A 16,280-nucleotide genomic window follows, 5' to 3' on the forward strand; every position below is an offset into this window, starting at 1 on the left:
AACCAATTAACCATTCTATAAATATTCAAAAAATTATAAAAGTGAAGTTTTGAGGAAAATTGTTATTCATAGGAATTTATCTAATCACATACTCCGTTATTCTTAATATTTAGGCCGCTATTTGACTAATTTTATAATCTTATTTAGTCCAATCAAAATACAACAAAAATAAAATATGTAGCAAACTTTGCACAATAAAGTCAAAAAATGGGCAACTAAACTAACAGAATTGATTTCGTCTACATTTGCGCTACTTCATTTTGCCTTATCTACATGCATAAAAGTTATGGGATCAATTTTCAATTCTTCATAATTCCTATTTTTTGAAGTCTATAAATATGCTAATCATTTCTATCATTTACATCATACCATATTATTATTTTTATACCAAAGTCTTGTGTTTAATAAACACCCTTTAACATCATACACTTATTTTCTATACCTATTCTTATTCAAAATGGCCCTACAATTGCACCACATTTTCCCTCTTCTCATTATTATTGTTGTATACCTCTCTTCTTCTTCATGTTATGGAAGATACATACAATTTTTTGATACGAAACAAGGATTAAATCATTCTTACTACGCGGACAATAAAATTGTTCAACAAAAACACAGTGGAGGGCATGTCGATAATGTTCGAAGAGCTCTTCGAAAAGCTACGAAAACATTTAATGTTGCTGATTATGGAGCTAAGGGAGATGGAAAAGCTGATGATACTCAGGTAGCTTACAATACTTATATAGCATGAATGCATGCATGTTCAATTCTTAATTGATGCATGCAATATAATTAAATTAATTATTTAATTACTTATATATCTATATGTTACAATTCAATTCATGCATGTCTCTCTAGTAAATTCGTGCACGTCGTACTTGAGTTTAAACTTATTTTTTATTTTTTTTATTTAAAAAAAAAAACTTTAAACATGACTAAGCTAGCTTATCAAAATAATTACTATAAATTGTTTCAAAAAAAAAATAATTACTATAAATCTATCTTTTTTTATTATTGTATCACAATAATTGACAAATTAAATTTAAAACATGATCTCAAACTAGAAAATCATGTAGGTTTTTTGAAAAAATTTCCCTTCAAAACTATTATTCAGAATGAAAAAAAAAATGTGAATAACAAAATATTTTTTATATTTTACGAGTTAAATTGGCAATAAATAGAGGTAGCTTGTTCACCTTGCTACAATATTTGTCGTGTAACTCTATATACTCCTTGAATCCAACTTCCATTTATATGTAACTACCTTAATCTTTTAACGGTTTATATTTTGTTTTATGTTTTATTTTTTGTTTTAGTTACAAATTTTGGTATGGTCCCATCATTTTGGAACGTCAACAATGTTAGTTTATGCAACAATATTATCATGTGAAATAAAAAAAAATTCTGTTAAAATTAGTTAGCATACGACCAATTATTTTTAGTTATTCTACTTTTACCAAATAATAAGGAACTACCTTACCTTGGATTTTAATTTTCTACAAAGTTACAAAAATAATATTACTTGTATACTAGGACTTGTACTTTTTTCCATGAGTAAAAAATACTTAGAATTAAGTATGCACATACATATCCGTCCGAGGCTAAAAAAAATAAAACAATCAAACATATTTTATGTCTAGAATTAATAGTCACATACTTGTAGTGTATACTAATTTTCAAATTTAAATGAATTGTATAATAATTTTTGAATTTTAATGTTTTAATTTCAGGCATTTGAAAAGGCTTGGAAAGAAGCTTGCTCATCCTCAGGAGCAATATTTACGGTGCCAAACAATAAAAATTATCTTCTCAAGCCAATAACCTTTTCGGGTCCATGCAAATCAGCTATAACCATGCAGGTTAATTATGATTAAAAATAAATGGAATAATAATTTGCTTTAATATACATAAATTATTAAACATCATTTGTGTTATGTATGAATGTTCTAACTTAATTGTATGTATTGATTATAGATTTCGGGAACCATCTTAGCCTCCGAAGATCGATCAGTTTACGAAGAAGATGCTAGGCTCTGGCTTGTAATAAAAAATGTCAATAGCTTGTCCGTCGAAGGTGGCGGTGTCATTGATGGCAATGGAAAGACATGGTGGAAGAACTCTTGTAAAATTAACACAAAGCTGGTAAGAAATTTGGAGAATTTCAAAATCTAATACTACCTCCGATTTTTTAATTGCAACTTTAGGGTATTATTTAAGACATATAAAATAATCCAAAGTTACAACTAAAAAAAAAATCAGAGGTAGTATTTATTTGATGATCATTTTAATTTATTATTTCTTTGAATAAGAAAATGGCTAATTCAATTTTTTTTTTTTCTTAAATTTCAGCCTTGCAAGCATGCACCAACAGTAAGTTTCTTGGCTAACCCATTTGTCAATTAAAATACACTGTACAGTGTAACACAATTTATCAAATCATATTTTTGTTTACAACAAGTATATAAACATTATTATTGATATATATTTGGTTTTATTGTGTATTTTTGTAGGCTCTAACGTTTGAAAATTGCAAGAATTTGGCTGTGACAAATTTGAATATCCAAAATGCTCAACAAATGCATGTTTCCTTTCAACTATGCAATAATGTTAAGGTTTCTAGTCTCAAGGTTAATTCTCCCGAGAATAGCCCTAATACTGATGGCATACACATTACCAGCACCCAAAACATTCAAATTACAAAGTCTAGCGTTGGAACAGGTAATAAAATTAACAACTACATAAATATCACAGGTTCACTATCAGAAAATTAATTAGCTTAGTATGGAGTACTTCATTTTTGGTTAACCTGGTCATTGACCAAATCAATAAGAAACAAACTACGTACTCTAAGAGTTATGGAAGAATTTCTTAAACACTAAGTACTTCTTTAAATAATTACCATTAATAAAAGGCATCTCGAATTTAGACGTACATATCGAAATTTTTTTATGTTACAATATACTATCTTTTTAGTAGACTTTTTGACTTGGTGATATATATATAGTCCGAAGATTAAGATATTAATAACATAGGTTATATTCCAATCCTTAAAATTTATAATAACATTGATATATATTTTTTCTTTGTTCATCATAAAACAAAGGTGATGATTGCATTTCGATTGAGAGCGGTTCAAAAACGGTTCGAGTCACTGACTTTACTTGCGGACCAGGCCATGGAATCAGGTATAATCGAAACCATAACAACAATTTTAGGTTTCTCTTTTCTCTTTGAAAAAATGAATTTGAAATTTTTTAATGGAATTAATTTGTTGCAAGTAATTTTACGTACTAATAATTGAATTTTTGCAGTATTGGAAGCCTAGGTGACCAAAATTCTGAGGCTCATGTTTCAGATGTAATAGTGAATGGAGCAACTCTTACTGGAACAACCAATGGCTTAAGAATCAAGACTTGGGAGGTATGTACGCACGTAGTCTCTCGTAGGTATCGCCATAGATAATGAGTTACTTTGTCACCCCTTTAATTTTAAAAATGGCCAATACGATAAATTATTTGAAGTCTTAATTGATTTTCGGTAAATACAAGTTTATCAGATAAACGAATTTTTGTTACTATGGTGGTATTTCTGTAAATATATTGAAAAAGCGTGGTCATTTATTCAGTACATTTGGTGAGCTGTTCAATTACTGTTTGCAACTTGCATTTAGGAAATTACACATATATCCCTCAACTAGTACATAAAAAGACGCATGTACCCTCCATTAATAGTTGAAAAGACGATTATACCCCCAATTTGTTTATTTGGGGAATTAACTGGGCACAACTCATTGAGTTTATGACAACATTATATATTTATATATACTAAAATTTTCAATGTGATGTTTGCGTTCAGGGTGGATCAGGAGTTGCAAGTAACATCGTATTTGAAAATATAATGTTATCTAATGTAAAAAATCCGATAATTATAGACCAAGAATATTGTGACCAAGCTACACCATGCAAAAAACAGGTACGTTAATCACGCAATAATAATGTACATTACATTATTTGTATCCTACTTTTTACAAGGTTGAATTTTGGCTAATTTAATTTGGTGCATATATAATGTTGAAAAATAGGCCTCGGCGGTACGTGTGAAAAATGTGGTGTACCAAAACATAAAAGGAACAAGTTCTTCAGAAAAAGCCGTGATATTTGATTGCAGTGAAAATTATCCTTGTGAAGGAATTACTATGGAGAATGTTGAGATTGATGGTATTAATGGTGCAAAATCCACCGAAGCAACTTGCAATAATGTCAAAATATCCAAGGTTGAAGATGTCTTCCCACAATGCTCAAAAACTTAAATAAATGACGACTAGTAGAATTACACTCTTTGTTCGGAATTAATAGTCTGGTGTTGCATATAGTAATCTAATACTCGTCAATCTATTAGTGTGATGACTAAATTTGAACATAGGAATTATGTTATGATCGAATTGGGTATATCTAGCTCATTATTCTAGCTAGGTTAACATTATTTGTATCATAAAATAGTCTTCGTTTCTTGTATATATTGTACCTTATACTTCTTTATAAATTGATTGGAAGTTTGGAATAATATTTGATATTCGACTATGTGATTGACTTTTTATATACAAGTATATGGTAGTATGGTACTAATAGTTCAAGGTTTGAAATTTTAAAAAGTAAATTGTGTTCCAAAATGTAACTTGCATTTTGATCCATGAAGCACAGCCACACAGGTTATTACAAGTAAAACCTAAAAACTAAAATAAAAATGCTTTGGAGGAGTTATACTAATAAAAAAATTACGGGTAGTTTGTAGGGAGTATCAATTTATATAGAACTAGTTTTGTACCCCGTGTGATACCCGGGTTGTTTTATTCAATTTGGAGATAAATTAACAATTTTATCCCAAAATTATATCCAAATATGATTGAAAATAGAATTCTAAATTAACTTTTTTATTGTACAATCCAAATATGATTGAAAATAGATTTATAAACTAATTTTTTTAGCGTAAGAAAGTCTATCCAAATCTATTCAACATGACGCGACACTTGGCGAAAAATTGGAATGTCAAGTATCGCTGTCTCTTGACCTGGCTAAAAGTTTAACTTTATATATTAGTTACTAGTTTTGTGCCCGTGCGATGCCCGGGTTGTTTATTGAATTTTAAGATAAATTTTTAATCTATATGTCAAATTTTAAAACATATCATTGATACAAAATTAGTTAGGAATTGATGTGTTTTTGTGATGATTTAAACTATATAGTATGCATGTAATGACTAATAATAATAACATTGGTGAAAAACATTTCTTGACCCGTAACCTGAAATAATGACCCTGTCCGAAATGACTCGTGACCCGACCCGAATGACAGGTCTACACACAGTAATAAAATTATATTAGATTGTAAAGTATATTCTTTTAATTGATTAGAATATATTATAAATAATGAAGGTGGTGCATTTTGAACTAATTCCTTCGCTCCAAAAAAATACTATGATACAAAAAATAAATTTATATGATAATTTATGAGTGTTATAATTTTTTTTTTAATAAAATTATAATTTAATTTGTACATATGAAATATTGATACATTATCGAAAATAAAACTTTAAATTAACAATTTTATCCTAAAATTCTATCCAAATTTGATCGAAAATAGAATTCTAAATTAACTTTTTTATCCTACAAATTGAATTCTATATAACTCTACCCTACGTGGAGCGACACTTGGCGTTGACACTTGGCTAAAAATTGGAACGCCAAGTGTCGTTATCTCGTCGTCTGGCTAAAAGTTTAGCTTTATATATTAGTTATATGATATGATATGATAGGAAAGAATATCATTCAATAAGTATATTTTACTAGAAATAAATAATACGAATATCTTGTATAAAACAACTTTCAAACAAGATAAGGATTGTGTTTTAAAAAAATGATAAGGATTAGAGTAAAATGAACGATGGAAGAACATGTGGAGCTATGTTAACAAAGTATATCATTTCGAGTCATCCAAAAGAAAAGCGGACTATTATAAATTAGAGAGGAAGACTTTATGTTATTTCTTCTGTTTTAGTTGACATGTTTTGATTTTGATATAATTCAAACTCTAGTTTATGAGATCTTGATAGAATTATCAATGTATTTTTTATAATATCATTTTTGTTATATTTTTTTTTAACTTATCGATAATCGTAATTATTGAATTTGTGTGTTAGACAAACATGATAAAAGAAACAAATTAACTAAAAAAGAACCCAAAAAGTTGGTGAAAAAAAAAAGTTTACAAAGAGATTATGAAAGAAAAAATCTATTTGAGTGATATTGAGTAGTTTAGAGCCCACCATCGAAAAAGGTACATAAATTGTTGATTTGTTGGACCTCTTAGCCCAATCCGATTAAGGCTCCAAATTTCTATATTTAGACAAGCTGTGTCATGGCCTTTTCTTTTGGTTTTTAATGTTAGTTTAGTTCAATTTATTATTTTATTACTCCTAATTGACTTTTTTTTTTTTTTTTTTTTTTTGAAGAAATGCTAATTGACTTTTTTGAATAAAGTCCATTACTTTTAACTTTTTTTTAAAAAAATTGTTTTATTTGAAAGAGCAACATATATTCTATATGGTTGGCCACACACAAAACTTTCATATAGTCACCTACCACATCAACACAAATAATGTAACCTCCAAAATAATGAAATTTAAAAAACGCGTCTTCACTCTTTTTTCTTACAAAACACTCGCACACAAAACTTCGGTATAGCCACCTAACACAATAACACAAATTTAAAAAAACGCGTCTTTATCTTTTTTTTCTTACAAAACATGCACAAAGCTCTAAAAATCTAGCTTTAATGAGTGTTGTCACTCTTTTAATTCATAATAATGTTTATTTTAAACATATAAACTATTCATGATTTGTACAAAGAGATATTTAAAAATATTATTGGTCAACTAAGTATATTTTTAAATGTGTAAGGTCTCTTCTCTTTAGCTTAATTTCAGTTTAGTTCAATTCAGTTCCTAATTTCCTTCTCTCATAAAATATTCATTTTAACTCAGTTCAATTTAGCTCCAATCAATTCAGTAAATCTAAACAGACCCTAATCAGAGTGATAAATTTATTTTGGAATAGAGTAAGTAGTGGAAAATATGGTCAAATAATACTATGAATACTGTAAGATCGGGTTAAAGTAAAACAATTAAAAAGTAATGCATTATAAAAATACACCATAGATGTTAGTGTACTATTTTATATATTTTCTCCATTCATTTAATGTTGCAATGTTTACACTTTTGACACTATATTCACTCACTTTTCTTACCACAAATTGTAATTTCAAGATTCTCACCATCCCCCGGGTTTTCTTCATATTAATTTAGGCATGGTTTCCCGCCTCCTCTATTTCGAAGGCACTCCTAAGCCCTTTACTATTCAAGTTGATGGATCTTGGCACAAATCGTCAAAAATATATGGAACAGGCTGAACGATCACTCTATCTGACCAAAGGGAGAGAGATGCGGGGGGTACTTCTGGTATTGCTTCCTCGACCCTTCATGTCGAGGGTCTTGCTTTCCTTTCAACTTTGGTCTGAGCCCGAGAAAATAGATATATATCCATACAGCTATACACAGATTCTACTATGATGATCAACTCACTATGCAAAGAAGGGGCTTTATCAATGGACCTCTTCTGGATAGTTAAGGAAATCCGAAGGATAGGTAAATCTTTTCAACATTGTGTAATCCTAAAAGTCAGGAGAGAAGATGTTCATCGGCCTCACAAGCTTGCAAACCAATGTCGTCAAACGGGTTCATGTTTTGCTACCTCCATTCCTTTTGATGTTTTTTAATTTTTTAGTTATTTTTATATTTTTTTCCTTGCTGTTTTCTGTTGTTGTCAAAAAAAATAAAATTGTAATTTGTATATACAAAATAACATAATTATATACATATAAAATCTTATTAAATTTGTCCCAATATATAATTTCACAATTTACGGAGTAGCATTTTTTAGTATACTGAACATCGATATATCAAGTTTAAAACGTGCTTTAGGTAGTGTAATCCTTCCTCGTGTAACCATGTTAGATACAATATTAAAGGGGATGATTCAATAGTGGAAGTATTTAATTTTTAGGTATTGGTCTTAACTCTTAACTTGATGATGATGTTCATTTAATAATATTAGATGATTAATAAGAGGGAACCTTAAGTATTGGAGGATGACTAAGGAATAAGGTCAAAAGTTCTTGCCAATTATTATAAATAAAGTTTATGTTAGAAAAATGGATATTACATATAAGTCCAACGAGGTTCACTAAAAATGGTATTTTAATTTTCTTTCTCTCACTAAGAGAGCATGAGCACCTTGATTTTATGGGTTACTATCGCTTTTATGTGTTATCGAGGGAGAGTTACAACTCTGACAAATTAACCATCTACGGCGCCGTCTCCTAACCAACATTCAAACAAACATGCAGATGATAACTTTCTTCACTCCACTTCAATAAAATGTGTAATAAAGTTTGTTGGTATAGTTGTCGGCGAGGCCAGGAACGAAGATGTTAACGGATAAATTTAATTTATCAGGGTTGTGATTCTCCTCCGATACCATGGGAATGATAGGAGCTGATGAAAGGTACCTCGTGTCTCTTTGTGAGATAAAAGAGACGTAAGAAAACTATCAAAGTACCTCATCTACCTCATTCGAGCTCATGAAACAAAAACCCTAGATTTGCAATTTCTCCTTTTTTTTCTTAATTTTTTTTTTGGGTTATTTTTTCTTTGATAGATTTATGAACATAAACCCTATTTTAATTTCAGGTTGGTGCTGTCAATTGCGATTACTGTTTAAGCTGCAAATTTGCTCAAATTAGCAGGCGCAATGTTCGATTGAATATTTTAATGCGACTGATAAATTAATGGGTTTGCTTCTGAGTTTATTTAATTGTGATTTTATTGATCTTGTTGGTTTAGAAATTAGGAAGTGGGTTTAATTTTATTGCTAGATTTGCTCTATATTTGCTGGTTTGATTCTATTCATAGTGTTGTTGATTCTAATTGTGCTATATAATGCTCAATCTGATGATGATAAAGTATTTCATTTCATCTATATTATTTGATTATGCTTTCCTATTTCTGGTCAATGGATTCCAGATGTGCTATAAATGAATTTAGAAGTAGATCTCATTAACTAAAGAGGTACCTCTTTTGCTATTATGTTACCATTGAGAATTCGGGTTTATAATTATTCTGTTGAATATAGGAAATTTTGAATGTACCTGTTTCATGAATGAAATTTTTTCTTTTCAATCGTTCTTAAATGTAAATTAAAACACACAAATTTATCGCTTTGAATTGCCATAATACTACATTTTCGTTTATAATACGCAAGTTTCAGTACTTAAGACTGGTGTTTGAAGTCTTTCTACCCGTCTTTGTGCCTCTTAGGCTCCTAAGTCGTAGTCAACCTGATATGAGAGAAGAGGGTATAAGACCAAGTGGTGTTGGAATCTTCGTGGATGAATCAATAGTAGATGATCTTGCACTCAACCACTAATAGCCTATACGAGCCACCTAATGGATTTCAGTTACTTTGGTTTGTGTAATATAATTCACGGTTATGTTATTAAGGCTCTGTAAATCAACCTCTGCAAATGAGACCTTGCTATTATGTGACAATTTGTTAACTATTCACACAATATTATGTTAGGAGCCTAGAACTCTATTAACATCCCATCATTAACAAGAAGTTGAACCACTAGTATAGATCAGCAATTAATTGTTGAAATTAAATTTCTCCGGAAGGGTGGTACCTAGTTGATTACTTCTTAGGTGTGAAGTCTGTGAACCTAGTTTGTGTCGTCTCATCAAACAATTTAATAATTGTGACTTCTCAAGATGTGTGACAATCTGGTTACTCTCTTCTCTCAGAATGAAGATGTTCTTCTGAAAATGTTGGTACTAACGTGTGATACCTAGCACGATATGCAATTATTGTGCTGTTCAACTCTGTAATCCATGTAGGAGATTCTAGGATTTTGTTGGACACTTTAATACTACCTCCGTTAACTTTTAGTTGCAACTTTGGAATATTTTATATCTCACAAATAATACCCTAAAGTTGCAACTAAAAGTTAACGGGGTAGTATATTTTTGAGACCCTTTATCATCATATGACCGTTGAATTCGACTTTCTGTGTGTTATAAGATATCCTAGGTCCTGTAATAATAGCTTGTTTTGTTCCATATATATACCTTGAAATAGCCTCCTCTTCTAATTTGGATTTTAGGATTCGACTGCTTACATGTTAGTATCTTATGAGTCATGTTTCAGTCTCCTGAACTTCACCTGGCACAACTTAAACTAGGTGGTGTTTGACTTTTTGTTTTTTAACATCCTTGCTGACCTCAGTCCACAAGTCAAACATACAGCATTAGATTATCTTCTTGTCTTCTCTTGAGAAACTAAAGCAATGGTATATTATATTGTTTCCGTAGATTGTCAATGATAACGAAGTATTTCAGTTACTGTAGGTTATGTTTCCCTTCAATCTTCATTGAGTTTAGAAAGTGATATTTGAGGAGAATAGTTTTTTAATGCCTTCAACAGCAGGTGGAAGAACATTGTGGTCTGTTCTGGTAAGGGCATTTGTGCAAGTGGTACTATGGCTAGCTGTTTCTTCTATTTTTCTCCTCGGGGACTGGGATTTTGGGTTTGTCGAATGACTTAGACTTCTGTTATTTCAAATACACTTAGCTTATTGCCCATGGGTGAACTGGTGAAAGCCTGCTTGCTGAGTGAAAAGCAAAATGTTTTTATGCTGAGTCTGATTTCCAGGTTTGGATCTTGTCAGTTTGTTGCTTGAGATTTAATGAAAACTGTGGTACCGTTACTTGTAGGTGTTAATCATGATTGTTTCTTAGCAATTTTCCAACATTATTGACTTTTTAGCATATAGTTATGTTATTTATCCTTTTTTAGGGTTTTTTTTTTTTCCTTCTTCTGTGTTCTTTTGAAGTTTGAAGTTATCATGATAGAAGTTTCTCCGTATACAGTTTAATGTCTTTTTATGCAGGCCCCATGTTTAATTGTTTGTTATTTCGTCTGGATTATTTTGAAGATGTTCCATTATGTTTTGTTCTTGTCTCTCGCTTAAAAGCCAAGATTGCAGCTTTTTTGTTGATGGCTTGATGCGTTTCTTTGTTACATTATATAACTTTGTTTCAGGATGATAGATATTATGCCTTTTACATTTGAAGCTGTTTAGAAATTAGAACTTAGATTATCTAGCTCAATATATCAGTACAGATAAAGTCATCACGTACTGTCAGTACAGAGAAAGCATGATTGGAAGGATACTAAAGGAAGAATCAGAGTAATATAGAGTTGGTTGATGCTTCTATAGTGCTTTGAAGAAATTATCGATTGGAACTCAATTTAAATTCGAGCTGGTTGTCTAGGGAACTCAATTTAAATTCAAGCTGGTTGTCTAGGTTAATGCCAGTGTACTTTGTTTAGATCCGTCCAAGGGATAGTGCAGTCAGCCAGCCACCACTGAGAGTGGGTTATAAAGCCGAATCCAAAGTAAAATCAGATGTGTTTGCATGTGTAGTAGATGAAGTATATTGGAACTGAGTAGTAACTAAAGCTGGTTCTCGAATCCAGTCTTGTAGATTGTGTTATATGTTGAATTGTTGATCCATTTTAAATCCATCCACCCCTTTAACATGTCTTATCTAATAAAAGCTTTAATTAATGTTTGGTTTATGTGTTATTTGTAATTGTGTATACTAGTACTCTATGCATGCGAGCGTACATGCCAACATGTTAGGTATACAAATTTTTATGTCTATTACTAACTTATAGTTGCCTAATGTCCCTAAACCATTTATTTATTTTGGTTTTGAATAAAAGGATAAGGAAAATGATAATGAAATTTCATACTCCATAATATTTTGTATTCCAAAATTTGGCTATTGGGTTTCCAATCCTAGGGCTATAATAGTCACCAAGAGAGAGTCTAAGGGCCTGTTGGAAACGGATTCCTAACAACCTACAAATTAGGAAAAGATCAATCAAAGGATCAATTACACATAATAAGGAAACAAAGTGAAATAGGAAACATGGTTGGTTAAAGATATCAAAAGAACATTAAATAGAATCATACATCAGTCAAGGATTTAATTAGTCCAATTAAGAAGTCAATAATCATATAAAAATATTATGAAATCAATCAAGACTATAGAATCAATCAATCAAAGCTAAATTAGGAAACAAATCACTTGATTGACGGAATATTATCAGCGCAGGGTACCAACTGAGTACGGACAAAACGAACTCAATTGCACCTTTTTGAGTAAGATAACCGTCTTTTTGATAAAGGCAAATTCCCTTCGAAGGTCAAACCATTTAACGATGTGTAAGCAGGCTTGGCAGCAAGCACAATTACATCTCAAGATTGAGGGAGCAGATCCAGGAAATATCAATCACCAAGTAAACACTTCCTCAAAGATGAAGTTGCCAATCAATATTATTGTAAACATTACCATATAACGAGGATTCTTGAACATTTACCTTTATTAAACTTACAAATCGTTATAAATAGGATGCTTTTTGCAATACATTCATACATCGTCTAATACAATTTACTACACTTTTATACTAAAATCTTTGATTTATATCGTCCTTACTGGCATTATTCTGTCCTTACTTAGAAATGCCTCTCTTACTTTGATATTTGTTCTTCGATTTATAATTATAATTGTAGTTCTATAATTTATTGCTCTTGACTCATTCATTTGGAGATTGTGTTTATCTTCTTTTAGCAGATTTGATTACTAAAACCCCTTAAAACCTTTAACAAATTCCTAAAAACTCCTTTCTAAGATTTGTCCAAAATAGGGCCTGTTTTCTTCAGCTTAATATCATTTCAGTTCAGCTTAGTTCCAATTAGTTCAGTTTAATTCCTAATTTCCTTATCTCATAAACAATTCATTTCAACTCTATTCAATTTAGCTTGGCTCTAATCAGTTCAGTTCATCTTAATTGTTTTCAGTAAATCAGAATAGGCCATAATTTTTAAGTTTCTGGAGGTTTCATCCCAAAATAATTTGTCAATAGGAGTAGTCCATTTGTCTTATAAAGTGTTTGACTCTCTAAACTATTCTCTTTATCCTTTATTTTTTTGCTTCATTGTATATATTTGGATCCAACTTTTATAGATGAAAATATATTCATGTGAGATGTTATTGGAATCGCCTTATTGTATATTTAATATCAAAGTTTTATAATTTTTATGCGTATAGAAATAGATATATTTTCTCCATCTATTTTTACGTGCAACAAACTTTTACACTATTCACATATCTCACTTTGACTAGTTTTGGTGATTTATAAGTTATGACAAATATAATCATGTGATATCTTGTCAGCTTCGTCTCGATTTTTACTTTTATAATATCAAAATTTTTTTTTATAACTTTTACACATTGGTAATTATAAATACTAATTATTGAACTAGTTCATTGGTAAGCGTGAAAAAAAAAGTGTTTCATGTATTAAAATTCACCAACATCACAACCTCAAGCCAGTTTGATAGTTTGACCAATAATAAGATGAAATATTTGAAGACGTATCTTGAGGATCATAAAAAGTCAAATGGGAAAAAATATGGACATAAGAAGTATTATCAAGTATTATCCATGTGGGAAACTTACATCATTGACATGTGTTACTTGAAAAAAAACCTATTCCTCAACATTTATATAAGAAGCAATACAGATCATAAACATATGGACTCCTCCCTTAAACCTTATGGCCCTATTCATTTGTTTCATATGCAAATTGTGCTACATTAAGATTTAAACCAAAATATTGCGAGTTAAGGGTTAACTTAGGGCATATTCTCTTTAGCTTAATTTCAGTTCAGTTTATTTTAATTCAGTTTTTAATTTCCTTCTCTCATAAACAATTCACTTCAGCTTAGCTCCAATCGGTTGAGCCCAGTTTAGTAAATCAGAATAGACCCTTAATCTATTTTACTTTAACTTACTAAGTGTATGCATGTAGGAAAACTAGTATTGTAATAAATCAATTAATGCATAAATATAAAGTATAACTAGCCACAATGAGGTTACTCAATAAGTACGGAGTATAATAAGGGATTAAGGTAGGGCTGGCAATCCCTAACCCGACCCGATAACCTGACCTGAATTTACTGAGAGAAACCCGAACCCGAACTCGACTTGAACCCGAACAATATGAATTTGACTTGATTTCACCCAAATCTCATATTTCATAATAATATTAAGTTTTACACTATTTTTAATAGTTTCAAACATAACCCAAAATTAACCTGAAATCTGACCCGAATTCGTCCTGCTGACCCGAATTGCCACCCCTAGATTAAGGGGTTACTTTATCAATATAATATGAATTACTCAGTTAGTGTTATGATAATTATTCAGTGTTTTTATAAGCGGATATACGGTATGACACTATGACTAATCACACAAAAAATACATCATTAGATAAGTTACGAAAAATAATGTGGAGTAAAATAAGCTTAGTGACTTCACCCACTGGATTATAAAAATGAAGAATGCGAAACGTGAAGGATTTGAAGAAATTGCCAGTTAAGCACATGGAAACAAGTGATGGTAGATGGGAAAGAAAATGAGAAGGGTAGGATGATTGTATGATGTATCTTCACCGTAAATGATGCCCAAACGATAACATCCTCTTTATCTAACCATTATTATTACACTAACTACTCTCCTATTTACATACCGACGCTTTGACGTTTCACACCAATTACAAATTGGTACCAAATCCTTTGGTTTTATTTTAAAGTTCTTTCTTTTTACTTAGTTGTAACACTTTTTTTTCATTATTTATGTATTTTATTTAAATTATAATTTGTGTGATTATAAATTTCTATTTTTTTTTTTTTTTTTTTTTTTTTGAAGCAATAAATTTCTAGTTTAGTTAGACAAAACATAACTAAGACAATTTTTTGTATTTATTTAATATATGTCTACCGTACCTTAACCCTTACTATTTTTTGGTTTGGGTCAGAAACTTTAAGATTAAGGGAGAAGGGTAAAGGATTTTCACTCTCAAAATGTCTCTAGTGGGGATTGAAGCCCCAACCTCAAGATCAAAAGGTGACAATCTTACCACTAGATTAGCTTGATGAATCAAAGTGACATTGAGTTGATATTTTTTTTTTTTTTTACACTTTTGTTTACTTCCTCCGTTACACAAACCTTGTTGCACGTTTCCCACGATAAAATTTGTTAATAGGTGATTAACAAATTAAAGGGTTTGTGATTAAGGGTAGGAGAGAGAAAGGGGGAAAATTAATCAGCCACCACCATCCACCAGCAGCAACAATGCAACATCCACCACGCCCACCACCTACCACCACCCACCAGCAGCAACCTCCACCACCACCCACACCCCGAAACCACCACCACCCACATCTACCCACACCCCGAAACCACCACCACCTCATCCCGTAATCACTAACCACCACCACCCCATCCTGTCTCATCACCATAACCACCAAAACCCACTCCAAACAACTCGCATCAACACCGCAACTTGTAACCCAGTCACCACTGCCAAGATCCGAAACCCCAACCCACCCAAATCACAGACACAACCAAGATCTGAAACCCCTCCATAACCACCGAAAACTAACCTCAACCAATTCGCAGCCAAACAAAACCCGATCAATTTTTAGGGTTCAATTTTGAGGATGATCGGCGGCTATAAAAAAAGGGGAAAAAGAGTCGGCGACGACTTTGACGAGGGAAAATAGGGCTAGTGTGACTCGATCGGCGGTGGTTTTCGGAGAAGAAAAAAGAAAGAGAAGCGGCTTTTGGGTTAAGTGTGGCTGGTCGGAAATTATCTGGGAATTTCAGGGCGGCAGCAATGGAGTGGGAGTTCGAGGTTATGGGTGGCCGGCTGGGTGGGGCATTTTTGCCTGGAGGTGGGCTGGGGTCGTGGCAGAGAGAAAAGAGAATGAGAAGTAGTTGTGGTTGTGGTGGTGGTGATGGTTGCTGTGGTGGTGGTTGTTATGGAGGTGAGTGAACAGTTGGTGATGATGGTGGTGGATAGGTTGTGAGGGAGGAGAGAGATTAAGATTAGGGATTTTATCATAAATGAATTATTTTAGTTTAATATAATAAAACATACAATCTTATTAATTTAATGTGTGTTATTGAACTTAAGTAAGGGCATATGGGTTATTTTATACAAAAATATTTACTATAAAATTTTTTACTTTGTTGCA

General features: G+C 31.4%; 1 protein-coding gene and 1 long non-coding RNA gene across 2 annotated transcripts; both read left to right on the forward strand.

The window, feature by feature from the left end:
- The first annotated feature begins 351 nt into the window (after positions 1 to 351).
- LOC110691485 (polygalacturonase-like) lies at positions 352 to 4,572 on the forward strand. The gene is made up of 9 exons (XM_021868424.1): positions 352 to 724; positions 1,731 to 1,859; positions 1,975 to 2,142; positions 2,350 to 2,370; positions 2,511 to 2,718; positions 3,104 to 3,185; positions 3,312 to 3,420; positions 3,856 to 3,972; positions 4,082 to 4,572. The coding sequence occupies exons 1-9, from the start codon at positions 458 to 460 to the stop codon at positions 4,307 to 4,309; spliced, it is 1,329 nt and encodes a 442-aa protein (XP_021724116.1). The 5' UTR covers positions 352 to 457; the 3' UTR covers positions 4,310 to 4,572.
- Positions 4,573 to 8,186: 3,614 nt separating this feature from the next.
- LOC110691486 lies at positions 8,187 to 11,749 on the forward strand. Its single transcript, XR_002505303.1, has 2 exons — positions 8,187 to 8,667; positions 8,803 to 11,749. It is a non-coding gene; the product is annotated as an uncharacterized LOC110691486 (long non-coding RNA).
- The last annotated feature ends 4,531 nt before the right edge of the window (positions 11,750 to 16,280 follow it).

This window comes from Chenopodium quinoa, unplaced genomic scaffold (genome assembly GCF_001683475.1).
Source record: "Chenopodium quinoa cultivar QQ74 unplaced genomic scaffold, ASM168347v1, whole genome shotgun sequence".
Taxonomy (NCBI): domain Eukaryota; kingdom Viridiplantae; phylum Streptophyta; class Magnoliopsida; order Caryophyllales; family Amaranthaceae; genus Chenopodium; species Chenopodium quinoa.